At 41.5% G+C, this 24,709-nt stretch overlaps 1 protein-coding gene across 2 annotated transcripts in view; it reads right to left on the reverse strand.

Annotated features, from left to right (window-relative positions):
• TBC1D22B (TBC1 domain family member 22B) overlaps positions 1-24,709 on the reverse strand; it is an 81,190-nt gene that overhangs the window by 46,957 nt on the left and 9,524 nt on the right. For both annotated transcript variants that reach the window (XM_037063277.1, XM_037063276.1), the window contains exons 2-7: positions 20,315-20,371; positions 7,692-7,999; positions 5,215-5,394; positions 4,603-4,673; positions 3,093-3,221; positions 1,724-1,789 (exon numbers count right to left, since the gene is read on the reverse strand). In XM_037063277.1, coding sequence (XP_036919172.1) covers positions 1,724-1,789; positions 3,093-3,221; positions 4,603-4,673; positions 5,215-5,394; positions 7,692-7,999; positions 20,315-20,371 — 811 coding nt within the window. The remainder of the gene's footprint in view (positions 1-1,723; positions 1,790-3,092; positions 3,222-4,602; positions 4,674-5,214; positions 5,395-7,691; positions 8,000-20,314; positions 20,372-24,709) is intronic.

A 24,709-nucleotide genomic window follows, 5' to 3' on the forward strand; every position in this document is an offset into this window, starting at 1 on the left:
CACAATGTACAAGTGAAGATCACAAAGCGGTGGAAACTGAACAGGACCAAGCCTGTCTACCACTGGAGACCATGGAATCTTCACTATGGAAAAAAGTCTGGGATAATCTGGTGTCACAGAGAAGAGAGGAGAGGATAATACCTGGGGGGTTTCTACACTTCTTCTACCAGTGTGAGTAATTCTGACTTACTATACAGTTAATGCTGAAGTACCTTTCAGGTTTGCAAAGCAAGTTTTTCAGTATTCAGAATTACTCAGTTCTCTGCTACTTGGTTAGCACTTTGCTCTGTTTAAGGGGACTATAGCCTACTAGACAGAGCAGAGATTTGAGAAAAATTGAAAAGGCTACAGTTTGATTTTCCTTCTTTGTATTCAGGTTTCCACTATTGGGAGAAGCCTTTTAAACAAACCACTTCCCCCGTGTCTAAGTTTGGAGTAAGCATGCACAGGCAGAAGTATCTGAATATCGCCAGGTTAAAGAGGAATGAGCAAGCCTGGGTCAGTAGTAGGGAACTGTATGGTGACACATAGGGATCCTGAACGGGTTGGTAGCTGGCTCCGAGCTGACTCATACAGGTAAAGTAATGGTGTCACCCTCAAATCTTCTTTATGCTATTGGTGAGTCATGAGGGATCCCACCAGTAGAGACATCTGTAATTAAACACAATTATGAACATAATCTAAATCCATATAAATTGTTTTGAGCATGTTTACCACCAGCCCTCCCTATTATGAGGATACCTGTAAGTGCAATTCAAAGACCATTTAAACCCAGTGTCCTAGCGAGTGTGGAGCTGAAAAAGCAATGCTTACTCTCCAGGAATTTATAGTTACTGCTTAGGTAAAAGGTAACAGTCCCACTGAGACCTTCCGTGTGCTTCACTAATTTGTTAAGTCTCAAAGTGTCACTATGAATTCAATTTCTGGACATATGCCCAGAATTTAAAACAGGGACTCAAACAGATGTTTGCCTGCCCATGTTTACAGGAGCACTATTCACGACACCCAAAGGTGGAAGCAACCCCGCTGTCCACCGACAGCTGCCTCGGTCGGCAGTGTGTACTGCACACACACACAGTGAAATATGATTCCGACGTAAAAAGGAAGGAGACTCTGACCCATGCTGTAACATGGGTGAACCCTGAGGATATTTATGCTAAGTGAAATAAGCTAGACTCAAAAGAACAAATGTTGTATGATCCCACTTATTTGAGGAACCAAGGGTAGTCAAATTCATAGAGAAAGAAAGTAGAATGGTAGTTGCTGGTGAATAAAGTTAGTTATTGTTTAATGTATTTAATACTACTGAACTGTATACTTAAAGTTGGTTAAAATGATGAATTTTGTTACACATACTGACAACAATTTTAAAAAATCATTACCCCCACATGATAAAGTACAGGAAACACAGGTCTAAGAATTCTAAGATGTGGGCTCTAGTCTTCATTCTGTCACCAGATAGTCTCAAGACTCTGGGCAAGTCCCTTAGGCTATCAGCACTACTCTGCCCATGGGTTTGTTATGAAGATCAAATGAGAACGCACAGGCAAGTGCTCTGAAGGGACCAAAGCTCCACAGCTGCATACGGGTATTATCACAATGCGCCGTAAACCTGCTCGTGGTTGGAGAGAAGGCTCCAGCACTCAACCACACGGAAAGGTGCCGGAAAGGTGCCACAAAGGTGGAGGGCAGAAGGGCCAAGAATGTTAAGTACTTCCCTCACCTCCTGTACAAGGGGTTGCTGGAACAATGGAATGAGAGGATTCGTCCTTGGAATGTCAATGTGGATCTGAAAAAGAGAAGCCATGGCCAAAAACACAAATTCAAGTCTGTTCTCTTGAGAAGTTATTTTCTTAGTAAGAACTAGGATCAAGGGAGTAAAAGTGAGAGCACAATTTATTCTCAGAAAGAACTAACTGACATACAAAAAACAGTCTGTCCATCTGGAATACACTTCCATGATAGCAACAGCTTATTGAACAGCAAGGAAGCCTCCCCACAAAAACCCACTTATCTCAAAAAGCAATAGGCTTCACAACCTAAGAGAATCACCTGCTTTTCCCTATTGTTCTGAAGCCTGTTTCACTCTGAGCCGGTACTTCTTTAACAGGTATGATCAAAATGTGTACCCCTCTTTCCAATCTTACTCATCAGCAGTTTCCAGGAACTAAAAGAGCTCTGACAGCTACAAAAGCGTGTCAGAATGAGGAACCAAGAAGGACCTGTTCATGAAGTCCTGGTACATGAAAAGTGGGGAAACTCCAGGGGGAGCTCACCTTCAGTAACGGGCACCAAAAGTTCTGACTTCTGTTACCAAGGGGGTCACCACAGCTGGTTTCAGCTTTGCGATTCCCCAAGTCAGTCTCAAGGCCCATGTCGGCAGTGGCAGAGAGCACTTCAGGTCTTAAGGACTGTGCAGACAGCGGCCTCTCCCAGCCTTCCCCTCTTCTGCAGCCACCAGACCCCTCTCTCCCCTACCCCTGAACCACCTTCCCACAGGCTGTGGGGGCCAGTATTTGTAAGGATGGGACACTCTCTGTCAAGGCTGCTGATGGTGACAGCTCCTGCAGGCACACCAACAGACAAGGGGGCTGAACGGGCACTGGTGTCACAGTCCTAAGGGACTGGACTGATCCTGAGTGAACACATCTTGCATTTTGTGCCCCATACTCTCACTACTCACAGTGAAGTCTGTGGAACGTGGTGTTGCCATCAGCTGGGGCTCATTAGACATGAAGGTCTCACCCCAGACCTACTGAATTAGATAGAGTCTGCGTTTTATCACAACCCCTAGGTGGGATTTCATCAAAATCCTAGGTGATCTGTATGTACATTAAATTTGAGAAGCACTGCCACTGCCAGGAGGAAAATCTATTTTAAACAGCTAAAATTAGAGCTACTGAATTAGAAAGAGGGAATAAATTTTTCCCCCAGGCCCCCAGTACCTGCTCTGCATACTCCCAGGAATAAGTTTAATTCCAGCACACCATTGACTGCAGACTTGGAAAAGTCTGTACCTGATAGCACTCCCAGGAGACATACCTTAAGATTACATGACAAGTAAGCAAAAGGGCAGCAGGTGATCACTGTACCTGTCTATACGTATCCTGGTGATGTTCCTCATTTCGAGAGTCATAATACTGCTCAATGAAGCCAAAATATTCTTCCCGCTTCCGCTGCAGGGTCAACTTCCTCCTCTCCTTGTTGGCTGGGAGATAGCCCTATAGACAGGACTGCTAGTCAGATGGGGACAGATAATGGATGGATGAATCCTTAATTTTTATTTCAGCCTGAGCAGTGGCTTGGAAACTATCAAAGTTTGGAAGGAAAACTGCCAAGAAGGGTAGATCCCTTTTTGGTTTGGCCACCCAGAGTCTGCCCTCTCCTCATTCAATGAGATCCACATGTGGATAAATGAACCAGTGTTCCTAGAGATATGTACGCTTGCAGCCCTATGCTGAGCTTGGAGTTTGTACTAATGGTGAGCACCCCGGAGCTCCCACAGCTGGCACACAGAGCAGTGACTGCAGGTCAGTCGGAGGGAAGTGGACTCAAGTCAAAACCTCTGAAGGCTGTGTGTGTGCAAGGCAATACTTCTGAGAATCACAGGGAGACGCCTGTCTCTACAGCACATTTCAGTGATGAGCCACTTAAGTGTGTGCTGGTTATCCCTTCTTTGCCACGATAACATTCAGAATTACTAGCACGGGAAGCTGAACAGAATCTGTGACACAGCAGCTGCAACGTCCACACGTACAACTTCTGGCAGCAGCCCTTTCCTCACCAAAGCACCAGGCCAACTTTCATTCTTGTCCCTCATCTACATCCCACGCTCAATTCTTATACCTCCTGTCCTTCTGTTCTCACCAAATCTACTCTTCATAGCATTCAAATTTATTAGAAGTGGCAGAGGCAAAGATTCATGGTTTTCGTGGTTGCAGGATTGAGGGTGGGGAGTAGTCAGAAGAGAGACCCTTCCTCTCATGAACATTTATGCAATATATTCCACAGTGAGTGCTTGCAGGAAGAGACTGTGGTTGATTCATTTTTGTATACCCTCCCAACACCTGGCACCGTGCCTTGCAAACAGCAGGTCCTCAATAAACCCTTCCTAAGTGAATGAATGAATTTTACAGGTTCAGAAAATCCAAATATTCCTAGCACAGTGGCTGGATGGTGCTCTACACTCAGTGGGACTATGCAGGCTTTAGAGGGAAACCCATTCATCAACTCTTCACAGTTGCAAAATGGGTTTCAACCACTTTGGTTATTCCTACTGAAAAAGGAGTAAAGCACAGGGACTGTGGGACTTGCCCAAACAAGCGCTAGGACTGCTACACCTCACTATATCCTTCCTCTCTGGCGCTGAGAATGTGAGACTGTCACTATGGGAACCAACTCATGCTCTTCTACATGTATAGGAATAAACTCTCCAGAATGTGTTTCTTCATGCACAGAAATAGGACTATGGCCCCACAGGTATGCCATACCCAGTAGGACTTGAGAAGTCTATGGAGTAAGACTAATGTGCTTGAACTAACCTCGTCAGGTAAGAAGGGCTGTGTGAGGCTCATGCTTCTCTACACAGTGGGTAGAACTCACCGACAGGAGTCTCCAGGTTACAGGTCGAACCTCCCTGGGAACCCCTGGCCAGCTACACTTTCTCAGTTCATCTGCAAACAGATAACAGCTTTGTTGGATTTAGCTATTCTCAAAACCTAAAACAAGCCACAGCCAGCCCTGTCTGACACCTCCCACCATTCAAGTAAGATGATCACCACCATCACTATCACCACAACCACCACCACCAGCTACTGACAAGCACAGGGGTAAAGCCCAAAACAACAGCCCTGAGCAGCAAAGTGCCGAGGACACAGCTCTGCAGTAGGGATCTAGTTTGCTAGAGATTCGAGTTAGAGGGGAAGAGAAAGACCAGTAGATGTGGATTTCAATAGTTGCCTTGAGGTGGGGAGACCAAAGCCAGAATAATTTGCACTATGGTCTACAGGCCACAGAATCCAGTCCCACCTAATTTGGTCCCTAATTTCTAGTAACATACTTCTGACTTAATACCTGCATGTCACTGCAATGGGCACCAGATCAGGAGATGCTGGAAAAGTAAAAGAAGGAAGAATAAAGAGCAATAGCTTCCAGGTCTCTGAGAATTCCAGTCACCAAGAGGCCCTATCTTGCCCAGAGCTTATGGGAACTCACCTAAATCAGTGTTGTGGCTGGAGAGAAGCTGTCGGAATTTTTCTAGGCGGGTTTTCTCTCGGACAGTCATTGGGGGTGCCCCAGAAGCGTTCTGGTCCGAGATCCGGGCAACAAGGGGGATGATGGGTCGAAGAGGCAGTGACTGCTGTTTGTGGAGTGCATTCCTCAGGCATGTATCACCTGAGGTAATATGAAAGAGAAAGAAACAGGCTGTGTGAAGAGCACAGACTCTGAGAAACTTTAAGCCTGACTGTTTAGTACTGTCTCCTCCACAAGCCGCACAGCTGCGTGGTTCGTGGGCTGCTGGAGGTGCCCAGCGGAGGGGCAGCAGGGGATGGAAACCCAGCTGTGCTCCACTCTTCCCCCTGGAGGACAGGCTGTGTTTTCTATCACACAGACAAGGCAGCTTACATGTTAACAGACTTGGGAGGCTGAAGCAACTTAGAACTTTTTTGGTGACTCCAGAAGACAATCAAATGTTTTCTTTCTAACCAACCTGGAACTCTTCTTGGGGCCTAATAATGAGTTTGGGGGCAAGATAATCTTAGGCCACATTCACCTTCTCTGCCCACATCACAGAGCACACAGGAAACAACACTATAAAGCATGTTGCAATATCAGGAGGTAGCTGTGCTCCTGAAGTCCCACCCCACTCAGCTGCCCCAGGAGCTGGGGACGTCAGTATCCCTGGCCCAACTCTAACCTGTTCTTGGCCCACAGTGCACCCTGCACACAGTGAGAAGCCCTGGCCTACAGCAACCCCACTTTTGATGGCTGCAGTTCCTTTGTGCTCCACATGTTTTACCAAATGAACCAGCTTTTGATTCTACTGGGATATAACTAAAATAACAGGAACACAGATACAAGCTGAACTCTGTGTCTGGTTCTAGACATTTCTACATAAGATGGCAAGGTAGGAGAAATGAGCAGTATAGGACTAGCATTTATTGAGTGCTGGTCACATTTACATATTTCTCCTTTGATCCTTACAACAAGTGGTAGGAATTTATTGATTTATTACTCTACTACAGATGAGGAAACTAGAGCTCAGAAAGGTTAACCAATTTGCAAGGGAGAGCTGAGGATCCACCCTAGATCATTCTGACTCCAAAACCCTTATTTATTTTACTACCCCAAACAAAACTCAGTTTTTAATTCTGACTGTCCTTTCATGACTATTTCATATTCTTTATATATCAGGGCCTTAAAAAGCATTAGTCACAATAAGAATTAAGCAGTGACTACCAGCACAACCAAAAGGTTCACCCAAACAAGTGCCACAGGGGACTTAGCTGGGAAGCCTTGTGTAACATGAGGCCTAGAAAACGCAGAGCACACATTGCAGCGCTGAGGCCCACATGCACACTGATGGCTGAGGCCCACATGCACATCTGATGCTGGCAGGAGGGAACCTGACAAAGGGAAGGCTCTGGGGGATCCTGGCTGCACAAGGGGCAGCTCAGCTCATAGGGATCAAGGAGGGGGCTTCCTCACACTGGAGACTCTCAGTCACAGTGCACAGACACTGTTTGTAGCTGTGGCCCCCGGTCAATCAACACTAAATGCCTATCTGTGCACGGCACCAGAGGTTCAAGCCGAGGCCCGAGCCAGGAATAGGAAGTGACTGTGGAACGATTTCAAAGGCCTTCCAGCCTCGTTTCATGACCACAGGCTTGATCTGAAGCTGTGAAAGAAGTTCTCTTAGAACACAAGCCAAGACATACTTTAGGGCTCTGACATTCTTCTACTTCCTTTTCACCCTTAACCAGGCAGCTGTTCTAACTTTCACTAGAATGACAGTACTTCCCTCTCCAGCTCAGAATAACTGGCTTCCAAAAAACCCTTTAGGGCAACATTTAATAGAGCAATGCATGTTCAAAAGTATACACTAAGAGTCCCCAAATGTCTGATAAAGCCACCATCACCTCAACCAGTTATGGGAGCCTCCTGAAGAGACATACTAAAGGATCTCCTCCTGCTCCTCCGACCTGACAGGCAGGGAGCGGTGACACAGGGCCTTCAGATGCAGGTTGCTCCATGCCTCAGAACAGGAGAGACAACCTTACGCTAGTCGCTATTCCCCACAGCTAACAGTACCAAATGTTTGTGGAATTCAGCTAACAACCTTAAATACATGAGTCAATATTCTTTAACCTGACCAGGACTAAAGCAACGTGAAGCAAATAAACTACAAAAGTTTGGACCTCAGCATAGGGAAAGAAAGAAGAGATTTTCAGGCAACGCCTGGGTGTCAGGACATAAAGCCCCAGGTTGCTGGGCCAGGCAGCCATCAAGGTGGGAGAAGCAAGTACAGCTTATGACCAATTAGGCTCACTGCTGTTACACCTTAGCCTTGAACTTGCTTGTTTACCATCCAATGGAAAAATCTGAGTGATGCCCTAAAGAAAAAATATTTTGTATGTAAAATGCACTCTGTTGGAAAGGCAGAGGCTATGGAAGGAGCAGGATGAACTTACTGGAATTTCTGGACAGCTGGGCATCACTGCTGGACTTCATGACCTTGTAGCTGGCAGGAACGTCAGACGTTGTTGACTGGGACCGTTCTGGTTTCACCCTCAGCTTGCTGTGGTTTTCCAGGACTTGGGCTGCAGTTGCCAGAGCAACTTTTGAGTTCAGAGTTTGGAAAGAAGGGGAGGAAAAGTCCTCTTCCTCATCATCGCCAATGTCCCAAGCATCACTGGTATTCCGGGCAAACTCATGAAAACTGGAGGCCTTCTTATTCTTCAGAGGAACTGTGTTGACCTTTGATCGTTCTTTAATGAAGCTTTAAGAAAGGAAACACCATTACCAAAGAATGGTCTGACACATCTCACCATTTGTTTAATGTGATATTAATATTATTACAAACGATCTCATACACAATCATTACCATCTTCAAACAAAAAACACCCATTATCTATTCCTCATTCAGATGCATCTAGACCAGCCCTGTGCTGTAGACAGATGTAGGAAGACAGCAATGCTCACCAGCTGTTCCATGAGCTCCTCCATACTTCCCAGCCGCCAGGCACTTAGGCGAGGCCATGTGACTAGCTCTGGTTGAAGGGCTGAGAAGGGAGACAATTACTTTCAAGTTTTTTCTACTGTGGTAACTGATGAGGATCCAGAGGGTGGTGCCTCCCTGGGTAACAGGTAAGCACTGCAGTGCCCTCCACGCCCATCCAACCCCACTCTAGACACGTAACAAACCTTTGTGTGTCAATCCATTGACATTTCAGACTTAACCTGTTATGGCAACATAATTTCAACTACTCCTTAGGCCACAAACTACTGGTAGAACAAGAGGTAACTTTAGTTAGACCAGACGTAGCATGAAACATCGAGTTCCAAAATGAACAAGTCATCCTTTTTTGTGCCGTTCAAATCCTCTGCTGGCTGTTAAGAGACAGTCTCAGTTTGGTGCCACTCTGTCTATTAAGACTATTTTTTAACAAAGTGAGCAACATATTTGTAAGCAATAAAACCTGGCTTAGAATTTAATTAATGAGATTTTGGTTTTTCACTGTTTTTTTTAAGGTTACTTTCTATTTTTGGCAAATGATATTGATTTTTTATTTATAGAAGTAATAAGGTTTCTTTTTAAAAATAAATCTGTGTAAATAAAATGAGGTTTTAAAAATGTATTTAGTTTATTTCTGGGCTTTCTATTCTATTCCATTGATCTATGTGTCTGTTTTTATACCAGTACCAAGCTGTTTTAACTACTATGGCCTTATAGTATAGTTTGATATTAGGTAGTGCAATTCCTCTGACTTTGTTCTTCTTTCTCATGATCACTGTTGCTATGTGGGGCCTTTTGTGGTTCCACATAAATTTCTGAAATATTTGTTCTAGTTCTGTGAAATACGTCATTGGAATCTTGATAGAAATTGCACTGAATCTACAGATTGCTTTGGGTAGTATGGACATTTTAATGATGTTAATTCTTCCTATCCCTGAACACTGTATGTGCTTCCTCTTATTTTAATCTTCTTCGATTTCTTTCTTCAGTGTCTTATAATTTCCCAAGTACAGATCTTTTACATCCTTGGTTAGGTTTATTCCTAGGTATTTTATTCTTTTTGAAGCAATTGTGAATAAGATTGTTTTCTTAATTTCCCTTTCTATTAGTTTGTTATTGGCATATAAAAATGCAGCTGAGTTCTGGATATTAATTTTGTATCCTGCTACTTTGCTAAATTCTTTTATCAGTTGTAGTACTTTACTGGTGGAATTTGGGGGGGGGTTCTCTAACCTACAGTATCACGTCATCTACAAATAAAGACAGTTTTACTTCTTCCTTTCCAATTTGGATACTTTTTATTGCTTCTTCTTGCCTGATTGCTATGGCTAGGATTTCTAGAAGCAAGCACAATAGGCTAAAGATAGCTTATTCAATAAATAGTGTTGGGGAAACTGGACAGATATGTGAGAAAAATGAAACTAGACCACTTTCTTACATCACACACAAGAATACATTCAAAATGGATCAAAGACTTAAATATTTGACCCGAAACCATAAAAATCCTAGAAGAAAACATACGCAGCAAAATTCTGGGCACTGCTCATAGCAACTTTTTATCAGATATATCTTCCCAGGCAAGGGAAACAAAAGAAAATAATAAGGAAATGGGACTACTTCAAACTAAAAAGTTTTTGCACAGCAAAGAAAATGGTCAACAAAATAAAAAGACAATCCACAGAACAGGAGAACATATTTGTCCATATATCTGATAAGGGGTTAATATCCAAAATGTATAAAGAACTTACAAACTCAATACCAAAAAGCCAAACAACCCAATTAAAAATGGGCAAAGGGCCTGAAGAGATACTTCTCCAAAGAAGACATACAGATGGCTAAGAGACATATGAAAAGATGCTCAACATCATTAATCATCAAAGAAATGTAAATTAAAACCACAATGAGCCCTGGCTTGTGTAGCTCAGTGGATTGAGCACAGGCCTGCGAACCAGAGGATCACGGTTCGATTCCCAGTCAGGGCACATGCCTGGGTTGCAGGTTGGTTCCCTGCAGGCCAACTCTCAGCAGGGGACTCATGAAAGGCAACCATGCATTGATGTTTCTCTTCCTCTCTCCTTCCCCTCTAAAGATAAATTAATTAATTAATTTTAAAAAACCTACAATGAGATACCATTTCACACCTTGTCAAAATGGCTATCATCAATAAATCAATAAACAACAAGTGCTGGCGAGGATGTGGAGAAAGGAGAATCTTTTTGCACTGTTGGTGGGAATGCAGATTGGTATAGCCACTGTGGAAAGCAATATAGAGGTACCTCAAAAAATTTAAAATGGATCTGCCTTTTGACCCAGCAATCCCACTCCTGGGTTTATATCCAAAGGAACCCAAAACACCAATTTGAAAGAACATAAGCACCCTGTGTTCACTACATCATTACTTACAATCACCAAGATTTAAAAGCAACCCAAATGTCCATCAATAGATGAGTGGAAAAAACAACTATAGAACATTTACACAGTGAAATACTACTTAGTTATAAAAAATAATATTTTACCTTTTGCAACAATATGGATGGACCTGGAGAACATTATGCTAAGTGACATAAGCCAGTCAGAGAAAGACAAATACCATATGACTTCACACATATGTGGAATCTAATGAACAAACTGAACTAACAAGGAAAATGGAACAGACTCATAGATGAAGAGCAGAGGACAGCCAGCTGTGGTCAGGGGGAGGTGAGAAAAAAGGAAAAAGGCCTTATGGACATGGACAACAGTGTGGTGATTGCTGGCAGGAGGGTGGTGCAAGGGAACAAAATGGTAATGGAAAATTACAATACAGTATTATAATACAAAAATACAATAAAAATAAAAATTTAAAAATATATTTAGTAGTACAGAAAATGGCCAAAAAAAAGTGCAGATTTGGGGAACACTAGATTAACTCACTGAAGAAAAAGCCTATTCCCAAGAGTTGTGTAGGCCATCCCTACTTCCCTGAACTTTCCTCTTATTCCAGTCCCAGGAGACTGTGCAGTCTTATCATTTCTAACTCAGTCTTATCTAGCATCCCTCACACCCCAAACAGGGAAGCAGAGGGTATAGCCTGGTGTAAGTTTATGCCTGGGGACTGGGATACAATGGACAAAAACACTGAAGTGCCTGCCTGCTTCCCCCAGGAAGGCAGGGCAACTCTAGAGTGAAAAGGCTTTACCAGAGGAGCTGAAGTTCCCTCATTTCCAAGAGATGTTTCTTCCTTTGAGTAGAAATGTGTGGTCTAATAATCCACCCCATCTCCCTAGATGAGTCCAATCCTCATTCTGAAAGATAATTGTCATTAACATTGATAAATGCAGACTGGTAACTCATACAGCTCTTCAGAATGTCCCTATAATTAACACCAAAAGAGGAGTGAGGTATCACTGAGGAATTATTTTCAAAAACTAGTTTCACACAGAGTGAAGGAAAATACATCACATGAATACAAGAGAGAACACATAATTACAAGATGTAACAGATTAAATGTGATGAAAACAAGATATCACTGTCCACCCACTAAATTAGCAAAGATTTAAAGATGTATTCTCTTCAACTGACCCTAGTGTAGTGAGACCAGCTCTCTAATATTGCAGGTGGGGGTATATGTTGCACAACCTTGTGGAAAACAGTCTGGAAACATATATACCATAAGCCTTAAATGGTTCGTCATCTCGGCACTCTCTCCCCCAGGAGTAAGCCTGCGCTTTTCTGTTCCCCGTCTTCTTCCCCCCCAGGCAGGCATCTACTAAACTCTAAGGGTCCCCACAGGACTTGCAACCAGGGAAGCAACTGGCAGTGGTAGCCCATCCTCAGCTAACCCCCTGAGTCTGTCTCCAAGGCCCCCCTTTCTCCTTCAGTGAGCCAAAGCGCCCCCGCCCAGGCTCTCCTGTTGCTTCTTCTACCCTAAGCCCATCCGTGTTTCACTGTCCCCACTTTAACAAATGTATCTTAATCACCATAAAAAAGGTTCATATTACCTGACCATAAGAATATAATCAGAAAGTCAAACAAAAATGATCTGAAATAGTTAATGGTGTTATTTATTTTGGCCAAAAACTGCAAATAATATAAGCATCTAGAAATTGGAAGTGATGAATTAAATTATGGTTCAGCCACCAGATGGAATGTTATGCAGTGAAAATCACATCTTGAGGACAATCTAAAGAAAGTAAAAATTGGAACCCAAATTATGCATTTTAATGGTCTATTTTTTAAAAAGTAAATGCTCAGAAAAGAACAGGAAGAAAATACATCAAAATGTTAACAGTGCTAATCTCTTGGGCTGTAGAATTACAGGCAATATTTAATTTCATTTTTATACTTCTCTGAATTATTCATGTTTTCTAAACTGAGGATATTATTTTTATTATTCAATGAAAAATGCTTTGTTGGCTTTTGTAAATCGCAAAATAAGAATACTTACAAACCTACTGAAAGAATAATTGGAAATGAAGGGAGCCCAAATCAAAGAAAATAAAACTGAGGCAATGCAGTACAAATATCTGCATGTCGAAAATCCACTTGAGCCAGAAGGCAAATTACTCCTCTGCAGGCGTGCTGCGGCTTCATGTTCTGGACTCATCACTACGACAGCCTCTCCTCTGTACAAGAGGCCCAACGTCCACAACCTGTAGTACATGCTGCAGAAGCTTCACTGTCAAGAACAAATAGGCAGATGTATAAGAAAGACCTATCATCAACAAAATACTGCATAGCAGTACATGGTTATTATTATTGTTTTCCCCTCAGAGGCTAAGCATAACTCAAGACTGCACATAATGAATCCAATAGCATGATATGGAATAACTTTGGATCACAAGGTTTAACTACTGTTTTTTTCTTCTGGTTGATGTTATCTAAATACCCTCTTGTCTTTTGAGAAGTCTTTAAATAAATCATCAAATCAAGCAGCTGAATTTTAATTCAGTTTGACGAACTGACTGGATGCTGATGGTCTAACCTTGGGTCCAGCAGATGCACACCCTGGCCTGGCTTACAGCTCTCCACCAGGAGACGAGCCTGCTGAGGGCTGGGTGCTAACACACACTGAGCTTCCTCTACAAGTCGAGGAGGTAAATTAGGTGAGTGCTGGGAACACGTGTGTTTGCTATATATTTCTTTACACCTTTGCATGCATTTAACGTATTTCACTATATTTTCTGAAGCAGATGAAGATTCAATATAAGTGAACTAGATTAAGAACTGGAATTTACTCAAATAAAGGCTTTGCAAATAGAAACTGGAAGGACATAATCCCACTCAATGAGGAGGGAAGGCTGTCATTCCCTGTGACAGAAAGACAGGAGAGATTCAAAAAAGATCATTTTGAGGTTGCTAGAAATTATTTTAGAAATACCTACCCCACAAAACCCAAAACTCATCTAACCAGTTAAAAAAGTCAGCTCTGTCCTGAGAAAAGAGGTCTTTGTGGAGGAAGAGGCTGGTATCACCCGGCGCAGTGGGAGTCTGAGGACAGAACGAGAGAGTGCAGGTACCTGCTGCCCCACTGAGCGAGGGCAGAAAATCTGGAGACCAATGACAGTGATGGGAAATCAAGGCTCTGAAGATTTTCCATGTTTATTAATTTTGTTTTCTTCAATGGGGATAATATAAACTCATATGTATATAATGGTTAACACTTATTGGCTACTTACTAAATGCCAGACTATGCCAATATTTACCTGTACCCATATTCTTATTAATGCTAATTCATAACTCTGCAAGTATTATTATTATTATTATTCCCATTTATAGATGAGGAAACTGAGGCTGACTAAGGTCACGGGAAGGCAGCAAAGTCTGGGCTCAAATCTACCTGACTGCAGAGCCTGCAGGCTCTCTAACCACACTGCCTAGAAAAAGTAGAGGGGAGGGTTGAGGCCTGGTAGCATCCGCAGCCTGGGAAAAGGAGTCGCCACGCAAACTGAGCACATAACAACAGAGCTGTAACATCTCCAGGTGTACATGGCTGACAGTCCTAACTTTCCAATCTTGTAGGAATTAACTTCCTGTCTTCTCAGAATAGGCTGTTCATGTCCGTAGACACAATGGGAAATCACATCTAGGGATATGGTCCTTAGGGGAAAAATGTCCCTCTTCCCTTTTAACCCTAGTAGTCCCAGTAAAAAAAAAACAAAAAAACTTCTATCCAGGAAATTCTAGCTTAGGGTGCCTCATTTTAACATAGTCCCTACTAAGTTATACCTAACCCAATACAATAATGCCACAGTGTGATTTGAGGTTTAACCAACATATTTAAACAGAACCATATCAAAGTTACAACCAAACTGGCCTCAGACATCTTTACCATACCTCCTCACAACTATATGCCAAATTAGTGTTTAAAAAGCACTTCACTGATACTCATTTAAACCTCACAACTCCGTGACCTGAGTCTTATTATTCCTATTTTATGCATGATGAAACTAAAGCTCCAAGAGGTTAAGTTATTTGCCCAAGATCATGAAGGTAGCAAGTGGTAAAGAAAAAGGGATTCGGGAAATGCAGGGGATACTAAAAACTCACAAAAACACAATAAATGGCAGATTGAGAGAAACTTAGTTATTTACTGAATAATAACTTAGATGTTAATACAAACACCTAAACGTATTTTGAAAAGGAATGGTTACAGGTTATACTGGTTTGAAAACAAAAGATCAATCATTCTGTAATTTGACTAATACTACACTGCTTTACTGATACAGTTGTTTACTCAATAGACACATGACACAAATTTGTTTAGAAAAATAACATCTGACATTGGTAAGGGATGTGAAGCAAGTGGGGAATTTAGTAACAGTCAAATGAATTCAGTAATCACAATAGCTGATGTGGCTCTGCGTGAACCAGCCTTATAACTTGGGATGAGGATATCTTGCCAGAAAATAATAAATTAAGAAGCTTGTCATGCCATCAAGTCACTAATGGGGCTGCTCTGCAATAACACTAGTTTTATCTGAGCTATAAAAATTATTGCAGGCAATATTATCACTAGTGGTAATCATTTGGCAAATTGACGTCAATATACACAGATGGGGAATGACTTACTTGCTCGTGCAGTTTGGATGATTGAAGACCTAATGTAAAGTTTGTGATGGGGATTAACAACACAGTAATTAATGATGGTCTGAAGTGGAATGATAATCATGTAGCAAGGAAAGTAATAAAAATGTCCCAACAAAGGTATAAAATAAGGGCAATAAACGTTTTATAGTAACAATCTGGAATTGAACAACGGTTCAGTGCAAACCTAGATGCTGTTCCATGTTGTAGACTATTACTACCCAATCACTATGTGCACGAAATGGGACACAGTTTATTCAGTGACAAATATAGTCCTTCCAAATTGCAGAGCTAAGTGATTACCTCTATTGAAAGTATGAATGAAATTCTACTGAATGATCAGTGAAAACAGTCATGGTTTTCTATTATTAACAGGTGGGAAAATAAGAGTATATAAAGCTGGTCATGGCAGTTTGGAATATGGTGATATTACAAGATCTGGCTTAAATACAGTCAGAGAAAACTGTTGACAGGTGCAGACAAGGTGTGGTGACTTTAACCCCAGCGTAAAATGGGATAGTATACCCACTGCCTTATGTACGGGTAGACAGACTTACATGTGAACCAGAGCTTATCAAAAGTCACTATAAAATATGCTGGCATGGAGCAACTGCCAATCAACAAACTCTGGCTGTGAATAAAACTGGCCATAAGGAACTGAATTCTTAACTCTGATGCTTAAATTGTAAAGACCATGATGTCAGGGCACTGAGCTGGTTGGTGTTTCTGCAATTCTCTTGGTCTTTCCCTCAGGTTACAAGTTAGTTGCTACAGTTTTCAGCATCTCAATTTCACACTACCACACTGAAAAGCAGGAAATGTGAGTGGAGGCAAAAAACAGGCTTTTTTCACAAAATGATCTCTCTGATCAAAAAAAAGCTTTCCAAGAATCTTCCCTCAGGAGACTTTCTTATGTCTCATTGGCCCGAATTCGTAAGATGAACTCACCATAGACCAGTCACTGGGATTACCAAGGAATTGTTGTAAAAGGCCTAAACTAATCCTCTAAGTACACCATCACCAGATTAACAGCTGAGTAAAATTATGTTTATTGAGCAAAGAAGAAGCAGGGCCAGAAGAAACGGTTGGGTGGGTAATCAGCAGTGCCTGCTCTACTAGCCAACTGACTAGATAGTCTGTTGTTGGTAAAACCAGGAAATATAACTCATTCTGCTTAATGGAAACATCACACAAATCTCACAGGAAAGCATGCTCCCCTTAATAAGAGCCAACACAAGGTACAAAGTAAGAAACATTAAAGAAAAGCCTGCTGCCTAAGTAAATAAAGGGTTACATTCCTCATTCCATAAATGTTTACCCAGTGCCTACTACGTGCCACATACTATTCCAGGTACTAACAGGGTGGTGGTGAACAAAACAAAGTCCCTGCCCTCAAAAAGCTTACAGTGTAGTGGTTTCTAATATAAAAGTTGTGCATCTTACAGGAAAGAACAGCAGTCATACTTCCAAAGTAAGACTGTACCTTCTGCATAGTGGCCAAGTTGGAAAAAGAATGAGTTGGAAGAATTATAGAAAGTTCACCACACAATGAGCAAAAGTTATTTTTAAAATACTAGTGATGCATATTTGATGTACCACTTTTCTAGGTACTTGAAATACTTCCATGTACAATACCTGTACCTCCACACTGACTGTGAAGGGTGGATATTATTGCACAGACCCCAGAAGGATGAGAACCTAGGTTTCCTGCACTTCCCAAATCATTCCACTTTCATTACAAACGATAGCTCATAGAAATAAGTCTCTAAGATTAAGTATACCCAAAGATAAAGGCCAAAGTTCTTAGAAAATCTGAGATGAGGACCCATCTCCTCACTGTGGCTGAGTGATGGTCCATTAGAGAAAGTTGTGATAAAGTAGTAATTAGGGGTATAGATTGATTTAGTTAGGGTCTCTGTTGCGCTTGAAAATAATTTATTGGAATTTTACTGGAGAAATAGTCTCCAGGGAGCTTTTTCACTCTGTTGTATGGCTGGGTTTCCTTGAGTGTATCAAATAGAAGGAGGATCTGAAGAAAGCCAGCCTTACAGTTATATTCCATTTGCCGTAATTCTCAGAGTGTAAGTAAAGAAAAGGTGGCAGACCTACCTACGCTCAAGAGCAATAAGCCCCAGAAACCAGATCTCTTGCTCAAAGGAGTTTCTCAATCATCCAACTTCACAACAATATTTAATCAATACAGACCTTTTCACCAGAACAGAAAATCCAACACCAAATCCTACATATATCTGCTTCCTGTGTAGAAAAAAAAATCTTTGGAGTTAATTTCCCACTTAGTAACAGACTGTTTAGAGGTAAGACTGATTACTCCAAAAGAGAGAAGGTAGAAAATGTCCAAGTGGAAACTGTCATTCCAACAAAGTAGGGGAGGGCTTGGGGGTGATGGAAGTACCCACATGAAAGGAAAAACAAACTTCTGGTCAAGATGGCAGCACAGGTAAACATGGCTCACCTCCTTGCACAACCACATTGAAATTGCAACTAAACTATAGAACAACCATCACTCAGAACCATCGGAAATCAAATTGAATGGAAATCTAACAACTATAGATTAAAGAAACCACATCCATCCAGACCAGTAGGAGGGGCAGAGATGCAGAACAGGCTGGTCCCACATTGGCATGTGGTAGATAAAAATTCAGGAGGGATATCTCGGGATCGAGGAGTCCCAGCCCTCCAGGCCCCCAAAGCCCAGGGTTCCAGTGCCAGGAAGATAAATCCCCAAAACTTATGGCTGCAAAAACCAGCAGACACTGAGTCAGTGGAAGAAACTCCTGGAGTCCCAAGCAGTTCCTCTTACAGAACCCACACAAGGATTAGCTTAGACTCACTCCCTCTGAGCTCCGTCACTGGGGTAGCAGCTTGAAAGGCACCAGTGGCATACGGGGAGAGACTGAAGTGCCTAGTATCAAGGCAAGACCTGGGGAACAGCTGTCGCCCACAAAGAAAGGTAGACAGAGGCCTTTTTTGAACCCTCCCCTGACAAGCCACAGAGCCAGCAAGTAGCATATCTGAGACTCCATCAACCTGGCCAACACCATTTGTCCCACCCTGGAGATCCCCTGACACTCTGTGCCACCCAACTTACAGGACCACCCAAGCTGTTAATGAAGACTTTTCCACCTGAATTGCTGATCTTGGCTCATGCCTCACAACTTCCTGAATCCTCTCAAACAAGCAACAGCTAGCCTCAGTGAGCCTCCAGCCCAGGTACCTCTTACTAAGTGGCCCCATGCCGGGCACTAGCAGCAGCCAGCCTAGATTCACAGCTTGGCTTTGCCTGGGAATCTCCAAGGCTAGCACAAGTAGTAGCTATCTCAGACTGCTTTAGAGTCCAGGTAGGGTGGCTCTGGGCAAAACATAGGTGGGGGCTAAAACTGGCTTGCCCCACGTGAGAAACCCCAAAGCCTGCACACACAGTGGACAGCTGCAGACCACACTGGAGCACCACCACCCTGTCCCTGCACAGCTGATTCTCCACAGTGCACAGAGGGTAATGGTTAGTGATCACAGCTAGTCCTTGCAGCTGACTGGCCTGGCTAAATCCCTCCCATTGACCTGCCAACAGCAATCAAAGCTCAACTACAAGAAAAGGGTACTAAGACCACACAATGGGTGCATCTTGAATACACCCAGCCTGGGTGATAGGGGAGGCTATGCCACTGGACCCTAGGGGACACCTACTACATTAGGCCACACTACCAAGACAGGGAGCCATAGCAGCTCTACCTAATACATAGAAACAAACAGAAGGAGGCTGCCAAAATGAGAAAAAAATACAGCCCAAATGAAACAACAGATGAAAACATCAGAAAAAGAACCAAAGAAAAGGGAGATAAGCAATCTGTTAGATGCAGAGTTCAAAACACTTGTTATAAGGATGCTCAAGGAACTTAGTAAGGACCTCTACAGCATAAAAAGTATCCAGTCAGAAATGAAGAATACACTAATTGAAATAAAGACAATTTACAGGGAAATAACAGTGGATGAATAGAGTAGAGAATCAAATCAATGATTTGGGACATAAGGAAGAATAAAACAACCAATCAGAACAATAAGAAAAAAAGTGAGGATAGGCTAAGGAGCCTCTGGGACAACTTCAAGCATTCCCACATCTGCCTCATAGGGGTGTCAGAAGGAGAAGAGAAAGTGCAAAAAACTGGAAAACTATTTGAAAAAATAATGAAAGAAAACTTCCCTAATTTGGTGAAGGAAATAGACATTCAAGTACAGGATACACAGAGAGTCCCAAACAAGATGGATGCAAAAAGGCCATCCCACTCCAAGACATCAAAATGTCAAAGGTTAAAAATAAAGAGAGACTCTTAAAAGCACAAGAGAAAAGAAGTTACTTATCCATAGGGGAGTTCCCATAAGACTGTCAGCTGATTCCTCAAAGAAACTTTGCAGGGAATATTCAAAGTCATGAAAAGCAGGGACCTACAGCCAACATTGCTCTAACCAGCAAAGCTGTCATTTAGAATCAAAGGGTAGATAAAGAGCTTCCTAGACAAGAAAACACTAAAGGAGTTCATCCTCATCAAAACATTACTATATGAAATGTTAAAGGAACTTATTTAAGAAAAAGAGATAAAAACTATGAACTATAAAATAGCAATAAATACATATCTTTCAACAATTGAATCTAAAAAACAAACTAAGCAAATGAGAACAAAGACAGAATCATGAATATGGAAAGGCTTTTGATGACTCCCAGATGGGAGAGGGGAGGAGGAAAATGGGTAAAGAGGTGAGGGGGTTAAGAAGTATGAATAGGTAGTTACAGAATAGCCATGGGGATGTAAAGTACAACATCGAGGAGGGAGTAGCCAAAGAATTTATCCATGACCAATGAGCAACGGTGTGGGACGGCCTGGGGAAGTGAGGGGTGCTAGGTGGAGGGGGCAAAGGGGGGGAAAGTAGGACAACTCTAATAACATAATTAATAAAATACAACTCTGAAAAAGAAAAAAAGAAAACAACTTGACCTACTTTTTGGTGAGCCGAGGGTCCAGAGGAGGATGTTGTGCCCCATACACAGGCTGGATGCTAAAAGCAAGAGAAAAGGAAGAAGTAAATTTTCAGGACACTGAATATGTTTGATAAGTACCATCTACATCACAAAATTGGAAGGGACTTTGGGAAACAGATCACCTCCGAGATCAACTATATCCAATCCAGCTCCATATGACGGCAGAAAAAAAAGCCTGACAATGTTCACCTTCCTTGGTGAGGTTTCAGGGCCTTACATATCTGATGTCACAAAGTCCTACCTATAAAAAAGGTAGCATGTAAAGATAACAGGCTGTAGCACTGAAAAGCAGAGCTCACATGTCAGTTCTGGCATCCACTACCTCTATATAAACTTGCACCAAATTACCTGACCACTTTGAACCTGTTTCCTCAACTGTAACACAGTACAATATTACCTACCCCAATGGATCACTTGGGCTCAAAGACAATGGAACAACACTACCTATCAAGGAAAGGTGACCCATGGAACGCTCACACATTGCAGGTGGGGTATAAGGTAACACAACCCATTTCAAAAAAAGTTTGGCCATATCTAGGAAACACAAAATGTATACACCCTAAGACTCAGCATTTTCATTCCCAAATATACACATATGTGTACCAGGAGACATATAAAACTATTCATATTCTAGCTCCTTTTAGCCCCAAACCAGAGATAATCCAAGAGTCCATCAACAAAGAAATAAACTGTAATATGTTCATATAATAGAATACTACACAGCAATTTAAATATAAGTGGAGCTGCAAGTAACAATGTGAATGAGTCTTAGAAATGTGATGTTGAGCAAAAAAGCAGCGAAGGATAAAGAATAAACACTGTATGATTTCTATTGATATACACCTCAAAAACTGGCAGACTGGATGGGGGTGCAGACTGGATGAAAAAAGGTGGAGGGATTAGCCAAAGAACACATATGCACAGCCCATGGACATGGACAACAATGTGAGAGACGGAGGGCAGGGAGGGCAGGGTCTGGGGGGAAGTGGGCAAAGTGGGGTGGGAGGGATAGGGACATCTGTAATAGTGTCAACAACAACGAAAAACTTAAAAAACTGGCAAAATTGACTTCTCTTATTTAGGGATGCATCCATAGTGGTAACACCATAAAGAAAGCCGAGTGATTGACATGAAAGAATACGGTCGTCTCTGGGGAAGGAGGGAGGTGTGATGAAGAATGCACACAAGGGGGCTTGTGGGGGGCTCACTTCTGGGGTGTTCATGCTGTGATTATTCATCAAGTTATCATACCACACAACTATTTCATGTACTTTTCTGTAATAGTTCACACACACCAAGAATAATTATATATCAAGCCAAACTGCTGTTTAAGTAAAAAGGTGATAAAAAACATATTTCCACATCTAAGAACTCAGGGAATATGGTTACTAGAAGGAAAACTTTAATAATGAGATAAATGTAGAAACTATGGCAAAAGGACTAATGGAGAGCATTTAATTAATTTAACTGTAAGACAAATCTTAAATTTGAGGTTTTACCGTTGCAGAAGAAAATGTAACAAAAAACAGATGATCCGATTAAAAAATGGGCACAGGGCCTGAATAGGCACTGCTCCAAAGAGGACATACAGATGGCCAAGGGACATATGAAAAGGTGCTGAATATCACTAATCATCAGAGAAATGAAAATTAAAACCACATGAGATATTACCTCACACCTGTCAGAATGCTTATCATCAATTAATAACAAGTGTTGGCGAGGATGTGGAGAAAAGGGAACCCTCGTGCACTGTTGGTGGGAATGCAGACTGATGCAACCACTGTGGAAAGCAGTATGGAGGTTCCTCAAAAAATTAAACGGAACTCCCTTTCCACCCAGTGAGTTCACTTCTGGGTACACATCTGAAGAAACCCAAAATACTAATTTGAAGAGATTTATGTGCACTGCAGCATTATTTACAATAGCCAAGACATGCAAGCAACCCAAGTGCCCATCAATAGACAAGTGGGTAAAAAAGTTGTGGTACATATATATAATGGAATATTACTTGACCACAAAAATGAATGAAATCTTACCATTTGCAATGGAAGCAGGGATGGACCTAGTCCTAGAGGGTATTATGCTCAGTGAAATAGGTCAGAGAGAGAAACACAAATACCATATATGATTTCACTCACATGCAGAATCTAACCAACAAAATTAATGAACTAACAAGACAGAAAAGACACAGAAAACAAAGTGATGGCTGCCAGAGGGGCGGGGGTTGGAGGACTGGGAGAAAAAGGTGACGGGATTAAGAAGTATAAATTGGGCCCTGGCTGGTGCAGCTCAGTGGATTGAGTGTGGGCCTGCGAACCAAAGGATCACGGTTCAATTTCCAGTCAGGGCACATGCCTGGGTTGCAGGCCAGTTCCCAGCAGAGGCTACACGAGAGGCAACCATACACTAATATTTCTCTCCCTCTCTCCTTCCCTTCCCCTCTAAAGATAAATAAATAAAATCTTTACAAAAATTAAGAAAAAATAAAATCTTAAAAAAAAGAAGTATAAATTGGTAGTTACAGAATAGTCATGGAGATGTAAAATACAGCATAGGGATATACTCAATAACATTTTAATAACTAAGTATGGTGCAAGGTGGGTGCCTGAAGTATCAGGGGGATCACTTTATAAATTATGATTATCAAACCACTATGCCATACACCTGAAACTAATAAAAACTAATTTAAATGCCAACAGTAATTGAAAAATCAAATTTAAAAAAACATACTGCAATTATATACCAAAAAGAAAAAGAAAAAATGTAAAAATAATGTATTTGGCAAATTACATAAGTATGTACATTGATTTCCTCATCTTATACTGACAAGGCTCAAAAGACACTGATGGCTGAGAGCTCAAGTAACAGAGACATAAGTATGTTTTAAGATATAAAATAAACCCAAGAAAAATAATATAGCCAAATAAAAGCAGGTGGGGAGAGAGCAGGAAATTTAACTACTAATTTCATCATTGTTCCTGTACGGGAGTCAACAGGTACTATCTGAAGAAATTTGGTATAAAGTTATGCTCATAAACATAATCACTAAGAAAAAAGGGTAAGCCTTTCAAATTAACAGAACCTAGACATGTGCACCCACCTCCAAAGCGAGTACAGTCCTATAGTGAAATATTTTTTAAAGAAAATATTAAAAACAGAACTAAGTCCAAATATATTAATCATTCCAATAAATGTCATGGGCTGAACTTACCTATTAAAAGAAAAAGAATTATCATTAACGAGGGACTGGTCAAATAAATGACAATACACCTGTTAAAAACAATGAAGCAGTTCTATATCCACTGACATGAAACAAACTCTAAAACATTCATTGGGAAAGGACACAGAACAGTATGTGTAATATGCCACCATTTCTGTAAAAAACTTTAAAATAAAACATACCACATATTCATATGGAATTAGGTCTACGCCCTCATAAAGCACCTCTGAAAGAAGACACAAGACACTAGTAGCAAGCGGTTTGAAAAGAACTGGATGGCGGAGGGTCGGCTGCAGAGGAATGCAGTTTGTACTGCAAACCTTTTGTATGTTTCTGAATTAGTATCATGTACATCTGTCACCTTTTCAAGAAGTAAATTAACTCATCTTAAGAGGGTTGGGAGGTTTGAACGGGACAACGTGTAAAAAGCCCTTTTAACACAATTCCTGGTAGGTGATAATACCAGCAGGTAATTAGGTAGATTTGCAAATGTTAGAATGCTACCCAGCACACACTCAGTGCCCAAGAAATGGTTTTCTATCTCCCTCCCATTTTTGTAATTTATTCCTTACCCAACATGTAGAAAATACAAGTTTACCATGTGCCTTATTTGACATAACAGAAGTGATCCTAAAGTTGCTTTTAAATATAAATGTAACCAATTCAATCATTTTCACATTGATTTCTACTAAGATTTCAGAAGGAATATTCTTTTTTTAAAATTTATTTAATTATTGTTCAAGTACAGTTTTCTGTCTTTTACTCCCAACCCAGCCCACCCCCTCCAGCACTCCCCACCTCCTTCCCATCCCCCCCACCTTAGTTTTTGTCCATGTCAGAAGGAATATTCTTGTATATAGACCTTTAATTATGGACACATCCCCTACCTTTTTAGCTAGAAAAATCTCGACTCCCTAAACTTCTCGGTAAACAAACCATTCCATACACTACTACAGAAAAATAACGCTACTTGAATGTGTTCAGTTTCTTCGGCTGAGGAAAGGAGAGAGAAAATAAGAGGGATCACAGAACAATGAGAAAGTATGGCTTACAGAGAAAAGCCTTGGACAAAACAAAAATTAAAACAAACAAAAACACCAAAAGGGCCACTAGTTTGTCTTTTAGTATTTGCAAA

Source organism: Sturnira hondurensis, unplaced genomic scaffold, assembly GCF_014824575.4.
Source record: "Sturnira hondurensis isolate 20B ecotype Veracruz unplaced genomic scaffold, ASM1482457v3 Scaffold0014430, whole genome shotgun sequence".
In the NCBI taxonomy this organism is placed as follows: domain Eukaryota; kingdom Metazoa; phylum Chordata; class Mammalia; order Chiroptera; family Phyllostomidae; genus Sturnira; species Sturnira hondurensis.